Source organism: Pseudophryne corroboree, chromosome 6 (assembly GCF_028390025.1).
Source record: "Pseudophryne corroboree isolate aPseCor3 chromosome 6, aPseCor3.hap2, whole genome shotgun sequence".
NCBI lineage: Eukaryota > Metazoa > Chordata > Amphibia > Anura > Myobatrachidae > Pseudophryne > Pseudophryne corroboree.
In genome coordinates this window covers 589,422,017-589,440,337 of record NC_086449.1, presented here as the reverse complement: position 1 = coordinate 589,440,337, position 18,321 = coordinate 589,422,017, and the positions used below count along the sequence as shown (strand labels likewise).

At 44.9% G+C, this 18,321-nt stretch overlaps 1 protein-coding gene across 1 annotated transcript in view; it reads right to left on the bottom strand.

Moving 5' to 3' along the window:
- Nucleotides 1–4,321: 4,321 nt before the first annotated feature.
- LOC134933042 (uncharacterized) overlaps nt 4,322–18,321 on the bottom strand; it is a 49,570-nt gene continuing 35,570 nt past the window's right edge. The window contains exons 2-4 of the mRNA XM_063927988.1: nt 7,179–7,253; nt 6,531–6,743; nt 4,322–5,929 (exon numbers count right to left, since the gene is read on the bottom strand). Coding sequence (XP_063784058.1) covers nt 5,211–5,879 — 669 coding nt within the window. The 5' untranslated portion in view covers nt 5,880–5,929; nt 6,531–6,743; nt 7,179–7,253 and the 3' untranslated portion in view covers nt 4,322–5,210. The remainder of the gene's footprint in view (nt 5,930–6,530; nt 6,744–7,178; nt 7,254–18,321) is intronic.

Sequence of the window (18,321 nt, the reverse complement as noted above, 5' to 3'; positions counted from 1 at the left end):
ATATCCTTTTAATAACAAATATATACATCAATGAGCTTTGGAACTCAGATAATGTGTGGGTGTATTGTTTTCTCTTATGGGATGCAGTGTTTTGCGATGTATAGCGCACATTCATGGGATATGGTAATAAGAGGTGCAGGCGTTTACAATATATATTAGAGCGGGCATTTTAAATATTTGTGAGAAATCAATTTGGCATTCTTAATCGTAAAGTATGAAAAAGTTCCCAAAAATTGTGAAAAACTCATGTCGACCATGTTCATGTGTCGACCATTTTTTTCATGTCAATGTCGACCAATAGCGGTCGACCTAATGATGGTCGACCTTAACATTGTCGACCATCTGAACGGATACCGCCCAAACAGTGCCAGATATGCCCCCAATTTGCCGGATACATATGCCCCACTATGCCAGATGCACATGCCCCCACAGTGCAAGATATGCCCCCAGAAGTGCAACCCACCATTGCTGCTGCCTGGGGCTGGCAGTGTCTGCTGCTGCTGCTGCAGAGAGGAGAACGCAGCACGCGCCCCTCCTGCCCCTCTCCTGCCTTCAGTCCGGTCTCCTGCGGCGGCGACGTCAGAGCCCGCAGTCCGGCAGCGTCAGCTCCTGATTGGCTGCCGTTCCGCGAGCTTTGATTGGCTCACGGACCGGCGTGTCAGTCAGTGTAATACACGACACCGCCAGACTCACGGGGGGAGTGACTGGGCAGGCAGGAGAGGAGAGGCGCATGCTGTGCTCTTCTCTCTCCAACACCCGGTATCTGCAAGGTGGCGGCCCGGCATACCGGTACGCAGTACTGCCCCGTACCGCCATACTTGCAGCACTGTATGTAAATCTGGCTCTGGTACTAGCCAGTGCCTTCTCAGACATTTATCTCACCGCACAACCCTGGTGAGGTTAAAGAATACACGTAAGTGAGAGCCCAATTCCCCCCTGTGAAAGCTACCTTCCACTGGATATAACTACTAGAGCTTTCTTTTTAATATAAAAAAAAGTATAGTTCTAGATAGAATATAGACTAGATTTATAGTTCATCTGAAGACAAATCATGTAGTATGTCTGAAGTGGATTAGTTACACCTCAATTCTGTAAATGATACCAAATGAAATAGCATTTTCCTCATTTATGGGATACATAAAGCCTACAATTTTCACACATTGGACATAAACATGTTTAACTCCAGTGAGCTCATACACCAAACATAATACATATAAAATATAAATGATAGGTGTTGATAGAGTTCAGCATTATTGTTATTCACATAACCTTATTTGCTGACCAATTTTATACACTCAAAAGTCTGTAATTTGTTATAAATATTTTAATGTTATCCGTATTACTGTTTTATCATGTGTTTGTATTTTCAATTGGTGTTTACGAAGGGCCGAACAATACAGTATAATGTAGGGCCAATCACTAATACCACTTAGTCCTTATAAATAATGTTATAGGGTGCCTGTCTGCTCATTTATTGTGTAGATATAACATTAGTAATCTTTATTATTCACGGTAAATGTGTGGTCTTTCTTTATATGATATATATATATATATATATATATAAATAAATAAATAAATAAATAAATACATGTTATTTCAGGAACACCAAATTATTCTGTTTGGTCCCGATCAGGATCAAGACCCAAAGGGACCCTGGGCAGGATACTACTATAGTCCCACCAGTGTAGGGCCTAATTCAGAGTTGATTGCCGAAGCAAATTTGTTAGCAGTTGGGCAAAACCATGTCCACTGCAGGGGAGGCAGATATAACATGTGCAGAGAGAGTTAGATTTGGGTGGGGTGTGTTTAAACTGAAATCTAAATTGCAGTGTAAAAATAAAGCAGCCAGTAATTACCCTGCACAGGAACAATATAACCCACCCAAATCTAACTCTCTCTGCAAATGTTATATCTGCCACACCTGGGCCAGTATTTACTAAAAATCCGAGTTTGGCCGATTTGTGTTTTTTTTTCTAAGTCCCAATCCGGGAATTCACTAAGCACCAATATCGGCAGTGTCTGGTCTATTCGTAATGGTTTGAATGACAACATTCCGAAATACGAATGAATAGACCATCGGTCAAACGCGGCTGTTATTTCATACAATACGGGAATTCACTATTCATTCGTATTTGGGTGTTAGTCTCTGAGTGCTCAAATGCGGTCGTATTTTTTTGCGATTCGTTAAAAAAAGCGGCAAAAAAATAGACCTGCTTTTTTCAGTCGTGTTTACATGTGTTGCAAATAAAAAAACACTCACATCTGAATTAGGATGCCTATAAAAGGATGTTAGGCCCATTTCAGTACACCTACACTCAGAAATGGCAGCAGGACTGTGGGCCAGTGATCTTTTGTGTGCTGTGGGATTCCTCAGACTCAGACATCAGCCTGTAAGTACCCAGGGCCAAGAAACTGAACATGGTCAGCAGGTTGTACAGGTTCCGCGGAGGCTGCGCAGGCCTCGTTTTTTTAGGCGGCGTTTAAACTTAAACACATTGTCCGATGATAAGGTCATACAGATGTTCCGTCTAAATTGTAACAACATTTTCTGTCTGTATGACCTTGTCAAACTGGGCCTAGACCCTGAGACAGCACGCTCTCGCCCTGTCTCAGGCCTGCACAAACTCCTGGCTGTGTTACACTTTCTGGCTACTGGCAGCTTTCAGGCTGTGTCTGGGGATGTCATAGGAATCTCACAGCCCTCATTTTCCAGAATCTTAACACATGTGATGTATACCTAACGACCTCTTCTGTTTTGTGTTTGTTTTAATTTCTCGGTGGCCAGTTCTGTCCTAAAATCTCATGTTTATTGTTCTTTAAAATGTTCACACAGGTGTTGGCTGTTTTGCAGCCCCACATCGAGGCCTCAATCTGCTTCCCTACCCAGGAGTCTCAGTGGCATGCCGTCAGGGTAGACTTCTATGAGCTGGCTGGCATGCCCAATGTGCTTGGAGCCATAGATTGCACACACATTCAGCTGAGACCACCTAGGGGCAGGCAGCATATATATACAAACCGCCATTTCGAACACTCCACAAATGTGCAGGTGGTTTGTGATGCAAATCTCAAAATAATGAGTGTTGTTGCTGGTTACCCTGGGGGCTGCCATGACTCCTTCATCCTCAGTCAGTCATCCCTCTTTGATAAGTTTGAGGACGGACAAATCCCAGATGGATGGCTGCTGGGTATGTAATTTGATATGTGTAGGCCTGCGTATACTTTGTCCAAATACAGGTGCAGATGTATTAACCTGTAGAAGGCATAAGGAAGTGAGTAACCAGTGATCTGTGCAAGGTGATAAAGGCACCAGCCAATCTGCTCCAATATGTAAATTAACATTTAGGAACAGATTGTCTGCTGCCTTTATTACCTTGCACATATCACTGGTTTTTCACTTCCTTATGCCTTCTACAGGTTAATACATCTGCCCCACAGTGTGTTACTTATGTGTTGCTGTATCTTAACATGAATCACGTTACTATATCTGTCTTTTAGGTGATGGAGGATATGGCTGTTTCTCTTGGCTTCTAACTCCATTGTCCCGACCTGATACCCCTGCTGAACACAATTACAATAATGCACATAAGTCCACGCAGAATGTGATAGAAAGATGTTTTGGTGTGCTGAAATCTAGGTTTCGGTGTCTGGATAAGTCTGGTGGCCTTTTGTTGTATAGTCCCTCCAAGGTGACTCAAATTGTGTTCTGCTGCTGCTTTCTTCATAACATGTGTTTGCAACAACATCTGCCACATGTTGAGGAGGAGGAAGAAAGCAGCCAGCAAGCAGAGGAATTAGAGACATCTGGTGATGCTTGGAGTACTGATGTAGGGAGGCAGGTTAGGCAACTGATCATCTATCGCTATTTCTAAGGTAAGCTTGGTTTGCTTATTTCATTTGTTGTGTATTCATAAATAGATGTTTTGCCTTTTTTTCCTAAATCCATTACTCAGAATGTGACAGTCTCCTTGACACATACAAACATACCCTCGCTATATGAAAAACAAATGTCGCATGTGTATTGTGTGTTTTTTTAATCTCAAAACAACAGATTATGAGTGGCATGCATTAAGTCTGGATAAGTGATCGTAAACTTGCAGTGCTAATTTCTTACAAGGCCACATCATCCATTTAGTATTTCACTTTATCATTGTGTGTAACGTCCTAATGCACAGGTTCACAAACTCGGCTCTCAGGACCACACACAGTGCATGTTTTTCTCTTAACCCAGTAGAAGCACAGGTGTATGAATTACTCACAGACATATGTTAAAAGGTTCACAGTTGGAGCTAATAATGTAACTTGTGATTCTGTGAGAAGACCTGCAAAACATGCACTGTGTGGGTTCCTGAGGGTCGAGTTTGTGAACCTGTGTTCCCAAAAAACACTCCTCAACATATAATATGTTAGCCTTGAGGAATACATGTGTCCCTATGTGTGATGCACCATCATATTTAAGACTCACAAACTTACTGTAATCAGGACAAATTTATTTCCTAATGTTTGATGCTGTAAACTTGATGATGTGTAAGTAAATACACAGTTTGCCACACATATACATTATTAAACACAGTTTTGTTTTTTTGTTGTAAAAGTACATATTTGTTTGTTTCAGCATCATGTGTAAAAACATGCTTAATAAATTTTTAACACACACAAACATGTCCCAACAATACTGACATTCATTTGGACAATGTTTTACAAACAAAACAAAGGCAACATATTACAAGCTTTTTACGCAACTCAATTGTGTTCTTCTTGTAATGTTGTATAGATAAGATAGCTAAGATATGTATCACTAACATTGTAATTTGGATTGTCTGCAGGCAAAGAGAATGATTGGAATCTAGAAAGAGTAATGATTATAAAAAAAATCAAGTGGTCAGTTTACTTCCTGCTAAAGACATTCTGCCTGGCTGGCAATTATTGTATCTGCAGGCAAAGAGAATGATTGGAATCTAGAAAGAGTAATGATTAGAAAAAAATCAAGTGGTCAGTTTACTTCCTGCTAACATGTATGTGTGGCTCCATCAACATTTCCCTCCTCCAATACCAAAAAAAATGTTAATGAATAAATGTGCGTACTAAATTTTTTTATTTTTTTGACCCACTTATAATTAATGATGTTGAAAAAAGGGTCAAGGAGCTAAGTGTTATATTTTTTAAACAACAAAAACACTTGCTAACTATTTTGAGTTACTTATCACAAATGTCTAACTTGTTTTTTTTTCACTTTTTTTGGGTGGCTGCTTGTCCTGCCCTTTGCCTTTAGCACTGTCATGTTGTCGTGCTCTGGTGGACCATCTTGGTGGTGATGAGACTGGCGTGATATTTGGAGTAGTCGTACCAGAACTGCTGCTTGTTTGCTGTTGGTGCATGCATCTGAGTGTTTCATTCAGGTTAGTGAGGGTGGCATTGAGTTCACGTGTAGCAGCATTTTGATTGTCTACTATTCGGAATAAACTTTCATTAATCTTTTGATTGTTTTGAAAAATGCTCATATAACTTTGCTGTTGTCTGTGCTGTTCTTCCATTATGTGCTGTAAGTTGTCCATGACCTGTGTAATGTCTGTACGCATGAGTTCCATGGTATTGCCTATTCTAGTTGTTTGCTCATTTTGTCTACTCAGATTTCTTGATATTCTTCTGAGGTGAGATGGTAGGCTTGCAAACATTTGTATCTGCTTACGCAGGCAATCTTCATTAGTGGCCTGCTGTCTAGCCCAAATAGTCCAAAACACCTGATCAGGGCCTTGTGTTCCTGGTGTTGTTGGGCTGTGTTGTGGTGGTGGTGTGCTTTGCTGTGGTGGTGTACTCACAGGTGCTGGGGGGCTCATTCCTTGCATTAATGGCTGCATTTCTAAGATGTTTGTCTCCTCCATGTCACTGTGTTGGTGTTGTTGTGGAGGGATGCTGTTCCCAGGACTCGAAGCTGAAATGTTAAACAAATCTCCGTTAGCTATCCATATGTTTGTGAAATGTTAAAAAATCACTACACATGAAACACATGTCATTCACTGTTGCTTTCAACTATTCTGGCTAGCAACATCATCACTCATTGCTTAAATACATACATATGCCTGTTTGAGGCAAATGTGTCTGGTTACTTAATTGTGAAAGCAAACACTTTAGTTTTATTGAAGCTCACACATACTCCACCATAAAAACACATTGGAATACATAATGTGTTACCTTATAGCTTTGTTAAAACAAACATAGTAATGTTTTTATATGTATTTTGCAATGTTACCTCAAGCACACATGTGAATTTTGGAAAAACAACCTTACTTTTTGCAAACAAACCAACATGCTTTTTTGTTGCAGCATCTTATACCCAATGTCATACTGTATGGCTCAAGTGGACATACATATCTTTACTGGATGTGGACAAGGCCATTTAGTTTGGATTCCATTTCAGCTTTTTCTTACTGCGGTAAGTATTTTACTTTTGGATGTGTTTTGACTTAATGCGGTTAGGACTGATTATGATTATGTTCAGACATTTTTCACATATTTTTGAGTTTGATACTCACAATCAAGATGAGGGGAGTGTGGATGACGTCTTGGAGGTGTGTCCAAAATTTGGAGTGGGAGTACAGAACATACGGACGATAATCTTCGTGGCGGGGTAGCCTGCTGTGTTTGTGCCGGGACATACGACCTTGCTTTCTTTTCGGGCACAGGTTTTTTGTGGTGATGTCTTACAGAAGTGCCACTTCTGCTGCTCCATACTTCTTTTGATGGACCTTTTAATGAAAGTGCAATTTTGTTATGCCCATTCCTTTACAAGCATACCCTATACCAGTGGTTCCCAAACTTTTGTGAGTCACGGCACCCTGGAGTGTCAGATATTTTTTTCACGGCACCCCTAGGCCACAAGTTTCTTATTGAAAATATTAGAAAAAAATATTAGATTAAGTAAATTATGTTTATATGTCACCCTTATGGTCAGTTATGTGGTGAGGGACAAGATTTGCTTCTGTTTGTCCACATATTTTATAATTGGCAGCCACCAGCAATGGTTTTGCCTATTAAATTGTGCCTATTAAATTGACAATAAATAGTTTGAATTGGTCCTTGACCACCAACCTGAGGCACCCCTGCAAGTGTCCCGTGGCACCCCAGGGTGCCACGGCACACAGTTTGGGAACCACTGCCCTATACTATAATGGACACTTTACCTGCTTCCGCAGCGTCATCATCATCAGATGTGATAGGAGTTACTGGCCGACGAGGAGTACTGCTTTTTTCAGACACTGTATAAAATGAATTATATTAAAAAATCATGCTATTGTGTATACATCCACCCATTATGCTTATAAACATTTATTCTTTTAGAAATGCTTGGTTTTTAATTAAAACAAACATAAGGACCAGAAATAAAAAAATAAAAATAAAACAATGACCAAAACACATATGCACTATGGCAACATCAACACAGGAAAACATGTACAGGACACTGACATAGGCCACAAGTTCAAGGAAAGGTTTTTAAAAAAGAAAAAAAAACACAACTTCATTTTGTATTGGAAGGAAAAATATTACAGATGCAATATCTTATTTGCTCTGTGATGTGGCACTCCAAAGACACATTACCACTATATGACCAAAAACAAAATGCAGCAATTTAAAAAAAAATAACACTGCAGTGTGGTGTCACGGTACAAATACAAGCAAAAAAACCCCACAAAAATTATTGTTTTTTAAATTAAATAATTAACATTATCTAAAGATAACATTACACATGTAAGTGGTTTCCAAACCACTTTCCAGTACTCCAGCCTCTAACATCACAACCACTTTTTAAAAAAAAAACAACATGGATCACTTAAATATAAAACATAGTCACAATTTTTTTTTTTTAAAAGCCCAAAAGGAAAACATTATTGCAGGACAATTCAGAGACACACCAAGTCCAAACTACACATGCAAAAAATCTGTCTGAAAAACACATGACATACACTAAAGTAAGATGTTACATTGACTTTTATATAAAACATTAACCAAAACAATGTATTTGCTGACACACACTTGAAGATGGGAGTAATATGCAACGTCACATGACACACATTACAAAAAAAAAAAATGCAAATACACATGCTCACCATTCTTCCTGGGCCTATCTGAATCCCGGACATGGGTTGCAGAGACAACTTCTGGAGGTATTACACTCCGCATGGGCTCCTCATACTCCAGATAACTTGCAATATAGGGCTGCCCACCACCGGTTTTCCGAGCCGACTTGGCCTCCTTGGCCATTTTGGACTTGACACGTCGCTTAATGTCATAGTACCGTTTGCGGCACGTGCCCTCCGTCCGCTTGACCACCCCCTCATTATTTACAACAGCAACTACTTTCGCCCACAACACCGTCTTCCTCCGTGTTGGTACCTTGGCGGACTCAGGGCCAAATAGCTGCCTCTGATACTTCATCAGCTCACGCACCAATGCCACATTTTCAGCAAAACTAAACTTCACATTCTGCCCAGTCTTAGTAGTGGTGCGTGGCTGCGGAGCACTCTGACTGTCACTATCACTTGAGGCTGCTGCAGCAACCTCACCCACCTCCTCCACCTCACTAACACTCACCTCCTCCACCTGACCAACGAGCCCCCTCACTTACACCCTCCACCTCTGAGTCACACATAATTGTGTGTCTAAACAGTTAACACAGGTAAAAAAAAACAAAAAACAACACACTCCTCCACTACCACTACACTACTCACACACACACACACACACACACACACACACACACACACACACACGCACACACAAACACAAACACTGACAAGGGACTATAAAGAAAAATAACTTGGACTAAAAATGAGACAAAACCACAAAATACAAGACAACAAGAATGACAAGATGACTTTCAAACACAATACCACACTCAGAAATCGCTACCACCACTCCTCTTCAAACCACAAATTCACCTACCTCCACAGCACAACCTCCCTCCTCCTCACCACTAACTAAACCCACGAGGTGCGGACAGTTTGGGGCGTATTATATGGTTGCGCACAGACACTCCTACCATCTGAAACACAACCGATCATGAACGGGGATGAAAATCGAAACTGAAGTGAAAATGCGGCAGCGGGGAAAAAAACCCTGCCGCGTTTAACTTAGGAAAAAAACCAGCAAATACAACAAAAACACGTACGCAAACAACAATGACGGCCGTAAATGTGCCAAAAAAAACCGACTGGCATCGACATCGGAAAACACGAAAACAATAAAGTCGACTGCTTCGTAACTTTGCGTATATGGATTCAAAAAGTTGCATGAAAATGCACCCGATACAAAACGAGTTTAAACACTACACAAACCGACTCAAACACGAATATTAGTAAATATTGGCCCTGCAGTGCACTTGGGGCGTAATTCCAAGTTGATCGCAGCAGGAAAATTTTTAGCAGTTGGGCAAAACCATGTGCACTGCAGGGGAGGCAGATATAACATGTGCAGAGAGAGTTAGATTTGGGTGGGGTGAGTTCAATCTGCAATCTAAATTGCAGTGTAAAAATAAAGCAGCCAGTATTTACCCTACACAGAAACAAAATAACCCACCCAAATCTAACTCTCATTGAACATGTTATATCTGCCTCCCCTGCAGTGCACATGGTTTTGCCCAACTGCTAAAAAATTTCCTGCTGCGATCAACTTGGAATTACCCCCCTTGGTTTTGCAAAACTGCTAACAAATTTGCTGCTGCAATCAACTCTGAATTACCCCTATCGAACAATAGTCTTATTTGTGAGCAAATTTGTGCTCAGGGACTGTCTGGCGGGTATCTAATCTAATCTAATATATATATATATATATATAGTGGTCGAAGTGGAAATTTTGAAGTGGGGTTATGGTGCAGGTTGTAACGGGAAAAGGGGGCCTGGTTACTAAAAGGGCGTGGTCACTAAAAGGGCGTGGTCTTAAGTGTAGTGTACCTCACCATATACCCCTTATACACCACAATAGTAGGACCCCTTATACTATCTAGTACTGGTGCCCCTTACACATTATGTCACATGGAATGAGCCAAAATTCACATTATGCCAATGGCCGCTTACACACATTATGCCAGGTACAGCAGCTTATACACATTACGCCAGGTAGAGTCCCTTACACACGTTACGCCAGATGCAGCCCCTTGCACACGTTATGCCAGGTACATCACCTTGATGCACGTTATCCAGGTACAGCACCTTGACACACGTTACTCCAGATACAGCACCTTGACACACGTTACTCCAGATACAGCACCTTGACACACGTTACTCCAGGTACAGCACCTTGACACACGTTACTCCAGATACAGCACCTTGACACACGTTACTCCAGATACAGCACCTTGACACACGTTACTCCAGGTACAGCACCTTGACACACGTTACTCCAGATACAGCACCTTGACACACGTTACTCCAGGTACAGCACCTTGACACACGTTACTCCAGGTACAACACCTTGACACACGTTACTCCAGATACAGCACCTTGACACACGTTACTCCAGATACAGCACCTTGACACACGTTACTCCAGGTACAGCACCTTGACACCCGTTACTCCAGATACAGCACCTTGACACACGTTACTCCAGGTACAGCGCCTTGAAACATGTTACTCCAGGTACAGCACCTTGACACACATTACTTCAGGTACAGCACCTTGACACACGTTACTCCAGATACAGCACCTTGACACACGTTACTCCAGGTACAGCACCTTGAAACATGTTACTCGAGGTACAGCACCTTGACACACGTTACTTCAGGTACAGCACCTTGACACACGTTACTCCAGGTACAGCACCTTGACACACGTTACTCCAGGTACAGCACCTTGAAATATGTTACTCCAGGTACAGCACCTTGACACACGTTACTTCAGGTACAGCACCTTGACACACGTTACTCCAGGTACAGCACCTTGACACACGTTACTCCAGGTAAACCCCCACCCCACCTCCCGAAAAAGCACCCGCGGTTCCCTTATAACAGGGTAGAGGAGTGGGAGGTCGCAGCAGGGCCGGTGCAAGGTTTTTCAGCACCCTAGGCAAATCGTCAGCCCAGTCCTCCACCTCCTGCCCCACCAGAACATCGAGCTCCTCAGGTGAAAAAGTTCAGATATGGCATATTATAAGTTGCTGATAGGGTTAGGCACGGGGGGGGGGGGGGGGGGGTGGATAGGTTGGGGATAGGTTGTGGGAGTGGAGGATAGGGTCACGCTGCTGGGAGGGGAGGTTAGGGTCAGGCAGCGGGAGGGGAGGTTAGGGTTAGGTTGCGGGAGGTTAAGGTTAGGCTGTGGGAGGTTAGGGTTTAGGCTGCTGGGAGGGGAGGTTTGGGTTAGGCAGCGGGAGGAGAGGTTAGGGTTAGGCACTGCGGGAGGGGAGTTTAGGGTTAGGTTGCGGGAGGTTAGGGTTAGGCTGTGGGAGGGGAGTTTATGGTTAGGCACTGGAGAGGAGGTTAGGGTTAGGCTGCGGGAGGAGAGTGGAGGGTAGGGTTACGCTGTGGGAGGGGAGATTACGGTTATGCTGCGGGTGGGTAGGTTAGGGTTAGGCACTACAGAGCGGTGTGCGGATTCACAGGATAATTGGCCCAGATCGGCGCCACCGCCGCCAGTCAGGAAGCGCTGGGGATAGGTCAGCCAGTGTTGGGGGTAACCCCTTTTGCCGTGAGTGAAGGTGCCGCTTCCGGTCATGGGGTCGGTGGGGGGGGGGGGAACAAGCGAGCCAGCAGGGGGAGGACGGAACAGCTCCTGCAGGAGAGTAGAGAGCGGGTGCCTCACTTTTTTTTTTGTTGCACGCAGAGCCGCCCTTCATGTGCCACTCCCCCATCCGCCTGCTGCTCAGCACTCAGCTCTGCCTCTATTAATAGCGAGTCTGCACACTGCTATTAAAAAAAGAACATTCCGGGTCTGTGGCGAAGTGCCGGTATGCCATACCGTTGCATATGGCCCACTTTGACCAATAAGGAGGATTCAGAGGAGACAGAGTGATTTCACTGTTTATACCAGCTCAGGAGCCCTTAACTTAAATATGCAAGATTTACAAGTCCTGATGGTACTCATTTTCAAACTACCTTAGGTTGTGGATACACCACCCTGCTTATGAAACTGACAGTGGGTGAACTACTCTTTTACTATTCATCACATCTGAAAAATGCTTTCTATATCAGCACACCTGTTTTTATTGTCTTACAATATTACACTATTGTGGCTTTCTAAATCTCCTTACGGCCCACCCACGGAGTAACCGGGGAAGTAAGAAGATCGTGACCAGGAGTAGTTCCATTCATTATACAGGCCTGAACACACATGAGATGCGGTACGCATAATATTATTTACGTTTCACTTGGAAACCACATAACACAGGGTTCTACCTCTTCTTCACACACATATATATATATATATATATATATATATATATATATATATATATACTATATGGACGAAAGTATTTGGCCACACCTGTTATTTACTGAATTCAGGTGTTTCAACCAGACCCGTTGCCACAGGTGTATAAATCAAGCACCTAGCCTTGCAGTCTCCATTTGCAAACATTTGTGATACAAAATGGGTTGTCCTGAAGAGCTCAGTGACTTTAGGCGTGGTAATGTGATAGGATGCCACCTTTGAAATAGGACGGGTCGTGAAATTTTATCCCTGCTGGATATTCCACAGTCAACTGTAAGTGATATTATTAGAAAGTGGAAGTGTTTAGGAACAACAGCAAACATAAAATCACAGAGTGGGGTCAATAACTGCTAAGGCGCATGGTGCGTAAAAGTCGCCAACGCTCTGCGGATTCCATAGCTGAAGAGTTCTGAATTTCCACTGGTATTAATGGAAGTACAAAACCTGTGCAGCAAGAGCTTAATGGAAGCTGCATGCGAGCTTCACATCACCAAGTCCAATGTCAAGCATCGGATGGAGTGGTATAAAGCACTGCACTGTAGAGCAGAAGAAACGTGTTCTGTGAAGTGACAAATCACGCTTCTCTGTTTGGCAGTCAGATGGGTGATTCTGGGTTTGCAGGATGCCGGGAGAATGTTACCTGCCTGACTCCATTATGCCAACTGTTTGGTGGAGGAGGGATGATTGTATTGGGCTGTTTCCAGGGGTGGTCTTCAGTATGCCGGCTGTCGGGATCCCGGCGCACAGTATACCGGCGCCGGAATCACGACAGCCGGCATACCGACACTTATCCTCCCTCGTGGGGGTCCACGACTCCCCAGGAGGGATAATAAAATAGCGTGGCGCGCGTAGCGCGCCACTGTGCCCGCAGCGTGGCGAGCGCAGCGAGCCCCGCAAGGGGCTCATTTGCGCTCGCCACACTGTTGGTAAGCCAGCGGTCAGGCTCCCGGCGCCGGTATGCTGGTCGCCGGGAGCCCGACCGCCGGCATACCATACCACACCTGTTTTCAGGGTTTGGGATAGGCCCTTTAATTCCAGTGAAGAGCAATCTTAATGCTTCAGCATACAAAGACATTTTGGACAATGCTATGTTTCCAACTTTGTGGTAACAGTTTGGGGAAGGACCTTTTTCTATTCCAACATGACTGTGCCTCAGTGCACAAAGCAAGAATTATAAAGACTTGGGGCCCTATTCGGATTTGATCGCAGCAACAAATTTGTTAGCAAATGGGCAAAACCATGGGGGTCATTCAGACCTGATCGCTCGCTAGCTGTTTTTTGCAGTCCTGCGTTAACATAGTCGCCGCCCACCGGGGATTGTATTTTAGCTGTGCAAGTGTGCGATCGCATGTGCAGCTGAGCGGTACAAAAAAACTTTGTGCAGTTTCATTCTGAGTTGCCCAGAACTTACTCAGCCGCTGCGATCACTTCAGCCTGTCCGGGGCCGGAATTGATGTCAGACACCCGCCCTGCAAATGCTTGGACACGCCTGTGTTTTTCCAACCACTACCTGAAAATAGTCAGTTGCCACCCACAAATGCCTTCTTCCTGTCAATCACCTTGCGATCGGCTGTGCAAATGGATACTTCGTAAAACCCCATCGCACAGCAACGATCCTCTTTGTACCCGTGGTGCATATGCAGTTCTAACCTGATTACAGCACTGCAAAAAATGCTAGCGAGCGATCAGGGCTTCATCATAATATATATATATATATATATATATATATATAAGCAGGGGCAGATCCAGAAAAAAATTACAGGGGGGGCACCATAGGTGGTTGCGCTATCAAGGAGGGGTGGAGTTAGAAGTGGAGTGGGCGTGACCAAGTTTCAGTGGGTGTGACCAATTGTGTGAGGGGTATGGTCACGTGCTCAATGTGAGTATCGAGTGTGTCTGTGGTCGAAATGCACTGCCAATGCCCGCTGCCTGCTCATCATACTTGTGATATATTGTACATTTTTATAGAAAAAAATAAAAATTAGTGCTTGGGACTGGGAAGGGAGTGGGAGGAGGACATGAATGCAATTTTGTTGTCCAGGGCTTCCATTAACTTAATGGAAAAAGGTCTGAATGGGTTAAAAAATTGTAAAAAAAAAAATGCGTAAGGTCCCCCTCCTAAGGATAACCAGCCTCGGGCTCTTTGAGCTGGTCCTGGTTGTTTAAATACTGGGAAAAAATTGGACAGGGGATCCCCGTATTTAGACAACCAGCATCGGGCTCTTCGACCGGTCCTGGTTCCAAAAATACGGGGGACAAAAGATGTAGGGGTCCCCCGTATTTTTAAAACCAGCACCGGGCTCCACTAGCCAGGGACATAATGCCACAGCCGGGGGACACATTTATGGAGGTCCCTGCGGCCGTGGTATTACCCCCCCAACTAGTCACCACTGGCCAGGGTTCCCTGGAGGAGTGGGGACCCCTTAAATCAAGGGGTCCCCACCTCCAGGCACCCAAGGGCCAGGGGTGAAGCCCGAGGCTGTCCCCAGCACCCCTGGGCGGTGGGTGCTGGGCTGATAGCCATAAGTGTGTAAAAAAAGAATATTGTTTTTTGTTGTGGAACTACAAGGCTCAGCAAGCCTCCCCCGCTTGCTGGTACTTGGTGAACCTCAAGTACCAGCATGTGGGGAAATAACAGGCCCGCTGGTACCTGTAGTTCTACAACAAAAAAATACCCAAATAAAAACACAACACGCACACCGTGAAAGTAAAACTTTATTAAAACACACTTACACACTCACACATACTTACCTACATCCCACGCCGAGAATCACGTCCACTTGTCCAGTAGAATCCAATAGGGTTTCCTGTAAAAATGAGAGAGAGATTACTTACCTACATCCCACGCCGATCACGTCCACTTGTCCAGTAGAATCCAATAGGGGCACCCGGCACCTGCAAAAATTAAAATAAATACAGAGGGGGGGAAATTATGAGAGAGAGAGATTACTTACCTACATCCCACGACGATCACGTCCACTTGTCCATGTAGAATCCAATAGTACCTGTAAAAAAAAATATATATATATGTATAACTTATACTTAGAAACAATCCAGTGGTCCATGAATTTATACACAGGGGGGAAAAGACCTTTCATGTATCGACCTTTTGTCCACGTCGACCATGTGACTGTCGACCATTAGTGGTAAACCTAATGATTGTCGACCCAATGACTGTCAACCATTCATACCGAAACCCTTTCGACCTTCCCCCTCCCCCCCCAGGCCTCTGCTCTATCCACTCCTCACCACTTGGGACCCCCCCCCCCAGGACTCTGCTCTGTCCACTCCACCACATGTTACCCCCTCAGGCCTCCGCTCTGTCCACTCCACCACATGCGACCCCCCCCCCCCCCCCCCAGGCCTCTGCTCTGTCCACTCCCCCCCCCCTCAGCACCAGGAAAAGACTCGGCAGAAAGCAGGGCCAGGCACTGGACAGCTCTCCCCGCTCCCCCCCCTCCCCCTCCTCAGGACAAGACTCACCAGAAAGGGCCAGGGCAAGCCAGGCACTGGACAGCTCTCCCCCTCTCAGACACCCCCCCCCCCCCCCCCGGACCAGGAAAAGACTCAGTAAGCAGGGACAGGCACTGGACAGCTCTCCCCGCTCTCCTCCCTCCCCCTCAGGACAAGACTCACCAGAAAGGGCCAGGGCCAGCCAGGCACTGGACAGCTCTCCCCCTCTCAGACCCCCACCCCCCCTTCCCCCACAGGACCAGGAAAAGACTCAGTAAGCAGGGCCCGGCCAGACACTTGACAGCTCTCCCCGCTCTCCCCCCCCCCCCCCCCCCCAGGACAAGACTCACCAGAAAGGGACAGGCGTTTTCCTCTTGCAAGGTGGGCTGGCTGCTGGCGGGTGCACTGTCACTCGTTGGCGGCTGCTGTCTAGTGCGCAGCACTGTGTGAGGCTGGTTCAGCGGCAGCGGCGGGCTGAAGCTGGGACCTCCTCCTGCTCGGCTCCTCTGCACAGACAGAAACGTGACGTGCACTGACTGACTGCATGTCACGTTTCTCAAGGGAGCCAATCCTGGACCAGCAGCAGCTGCAGCAGCCTCATCAGGTCAGGCGGGCCCGCCGCGCCACCCCGTGCGCAAAAAAAATATATGCAAAAATCTATTTCAAATGACAGGGGGGGGCACGTGCATTGGTGCCCCCCCCCCCTAAATCCGCCACTGTATATAAGATCCAGCATCAAATATAGTTTGTTTGTTTTCTGAACAATAAGTAAGAACATAATTGATACATTTTTCTTTAAATAAAACTGTAAATTTACACTTGCAGAGCATACAGTACAATATCACAGGCACTGCTTTCTCCCTTCTTTGAGGTGACACACACGTCAGAACAGGGCCGGATTAATCCCTTGGGGGGCCCAGGGCACCCAAGACAGGGGGCCCCCCACCAGCAACCACCCCCCGCAGGGGCAAAAGCAGGATTCGGAAGGGGGTTTCCTTTGATGCACGCACGTGTACGTGTGTGTGTGTGTGTGTGTGTGTGTGTGTGTGTGTGTGTGTGTGTGTGTGTGTATATATATATATATATTGGGCTGTAGTACTAGGATCATGTCCAGATGTTTCTTCTGTAAGGAATAAACCCCTTTTTTCTTTTCATCATCAAAACGTGAGTGCTGGTCTTTTTTTCTTTTCTTTTGCAAAAGTGAGTGTCTGGATAGATAGATAGATAGATAGATAGATAGATAGATAGATAGATAGATAGATAGATAGATAGATAGATAGATAGATAGATAGATAGATAGATAGATACAGTGGTCGAGGTGGAAATTTTGAAGTGGGGGTATGCAAAAGTCAAGGACACAATTAGGCGCGCGCAGGGGGTGCGGTCACACAAAAGGGGGTGTGGTAACACAAAAGGGGGCGTGACCAGTGTAGTAGAACCCCTTAAACTATCTAGTACTGGTGCCCCTTTCACCTTATAGCACACGGTACAAGCTGAAATTCACATTATAGCACACGGTACGAGCCGAAATTCACATTATAGCACACTGAATGAGCTGAAATTCACATTGTAGCACACTGAATGAGCCGAAATTCACATTGTAGCACACTGAATGAGCCGAAATTCACATTGTAGCACACTGAATGAGCTGAAATTCACATTGTAGCACACTGAATGAGCCGAAATTCACATTGTAGCACACTGAATGAGCTGAAATTCACATTGTAGCACACTGAATGAGCCGAAATTCACATTGTAGCACACTGAATGAGCCGAAATTCACATTGTAGCACACTGAATGAGCCGAAATTCACATTGTAGCACACTGAATGAGCCGAAATTCACATTGTAGCACACTGAATGAGCTGAAATTCACATTGTAACACACTGAATGAGCTGAAATTGTGACAGCAGGGAAAGAGAGAGTGACGACAGGGAAAGAGAGAGTGACGACAGGGAGAGAGAGAGAGTGACGACAGGGAAAGAGAGTAACGACAGGGAGAGAGAGTGACGACAGTGACAGCAGGGAGAGAGAGAGAGTGACGACAGTGACAGCTGGGAGAGAGAGAGTGACAGTAGGGACAGGGAAGGTAACGACAGGGAGAGAGGTGACAGCAGCGGAACATTTCCACATTTGTTGCGGGTGAGCGGCGGGTGGCTGGCGGTGGTGAACGGTGGGAGGCTGGCTGCGGTGGGCGGCTGTGAGCTAGTACACAGTGGCGTGCGGTGAGGTCACTGGCTAGGGAGGCACTGAGATTTTATATATATATATATATATATATATATACACACATACGTACGTACGTACGTACATACATATACATAATATATATAGAAATATATATGTGTGCGTGTGTGTGCGTGTGTGTAACGTGTATCCGGCAATGCACTCTGTGAATTTACATATATATGTGCACACAGGGCCAGCAAAAGAAATCTTGGAGCCCGGCACATT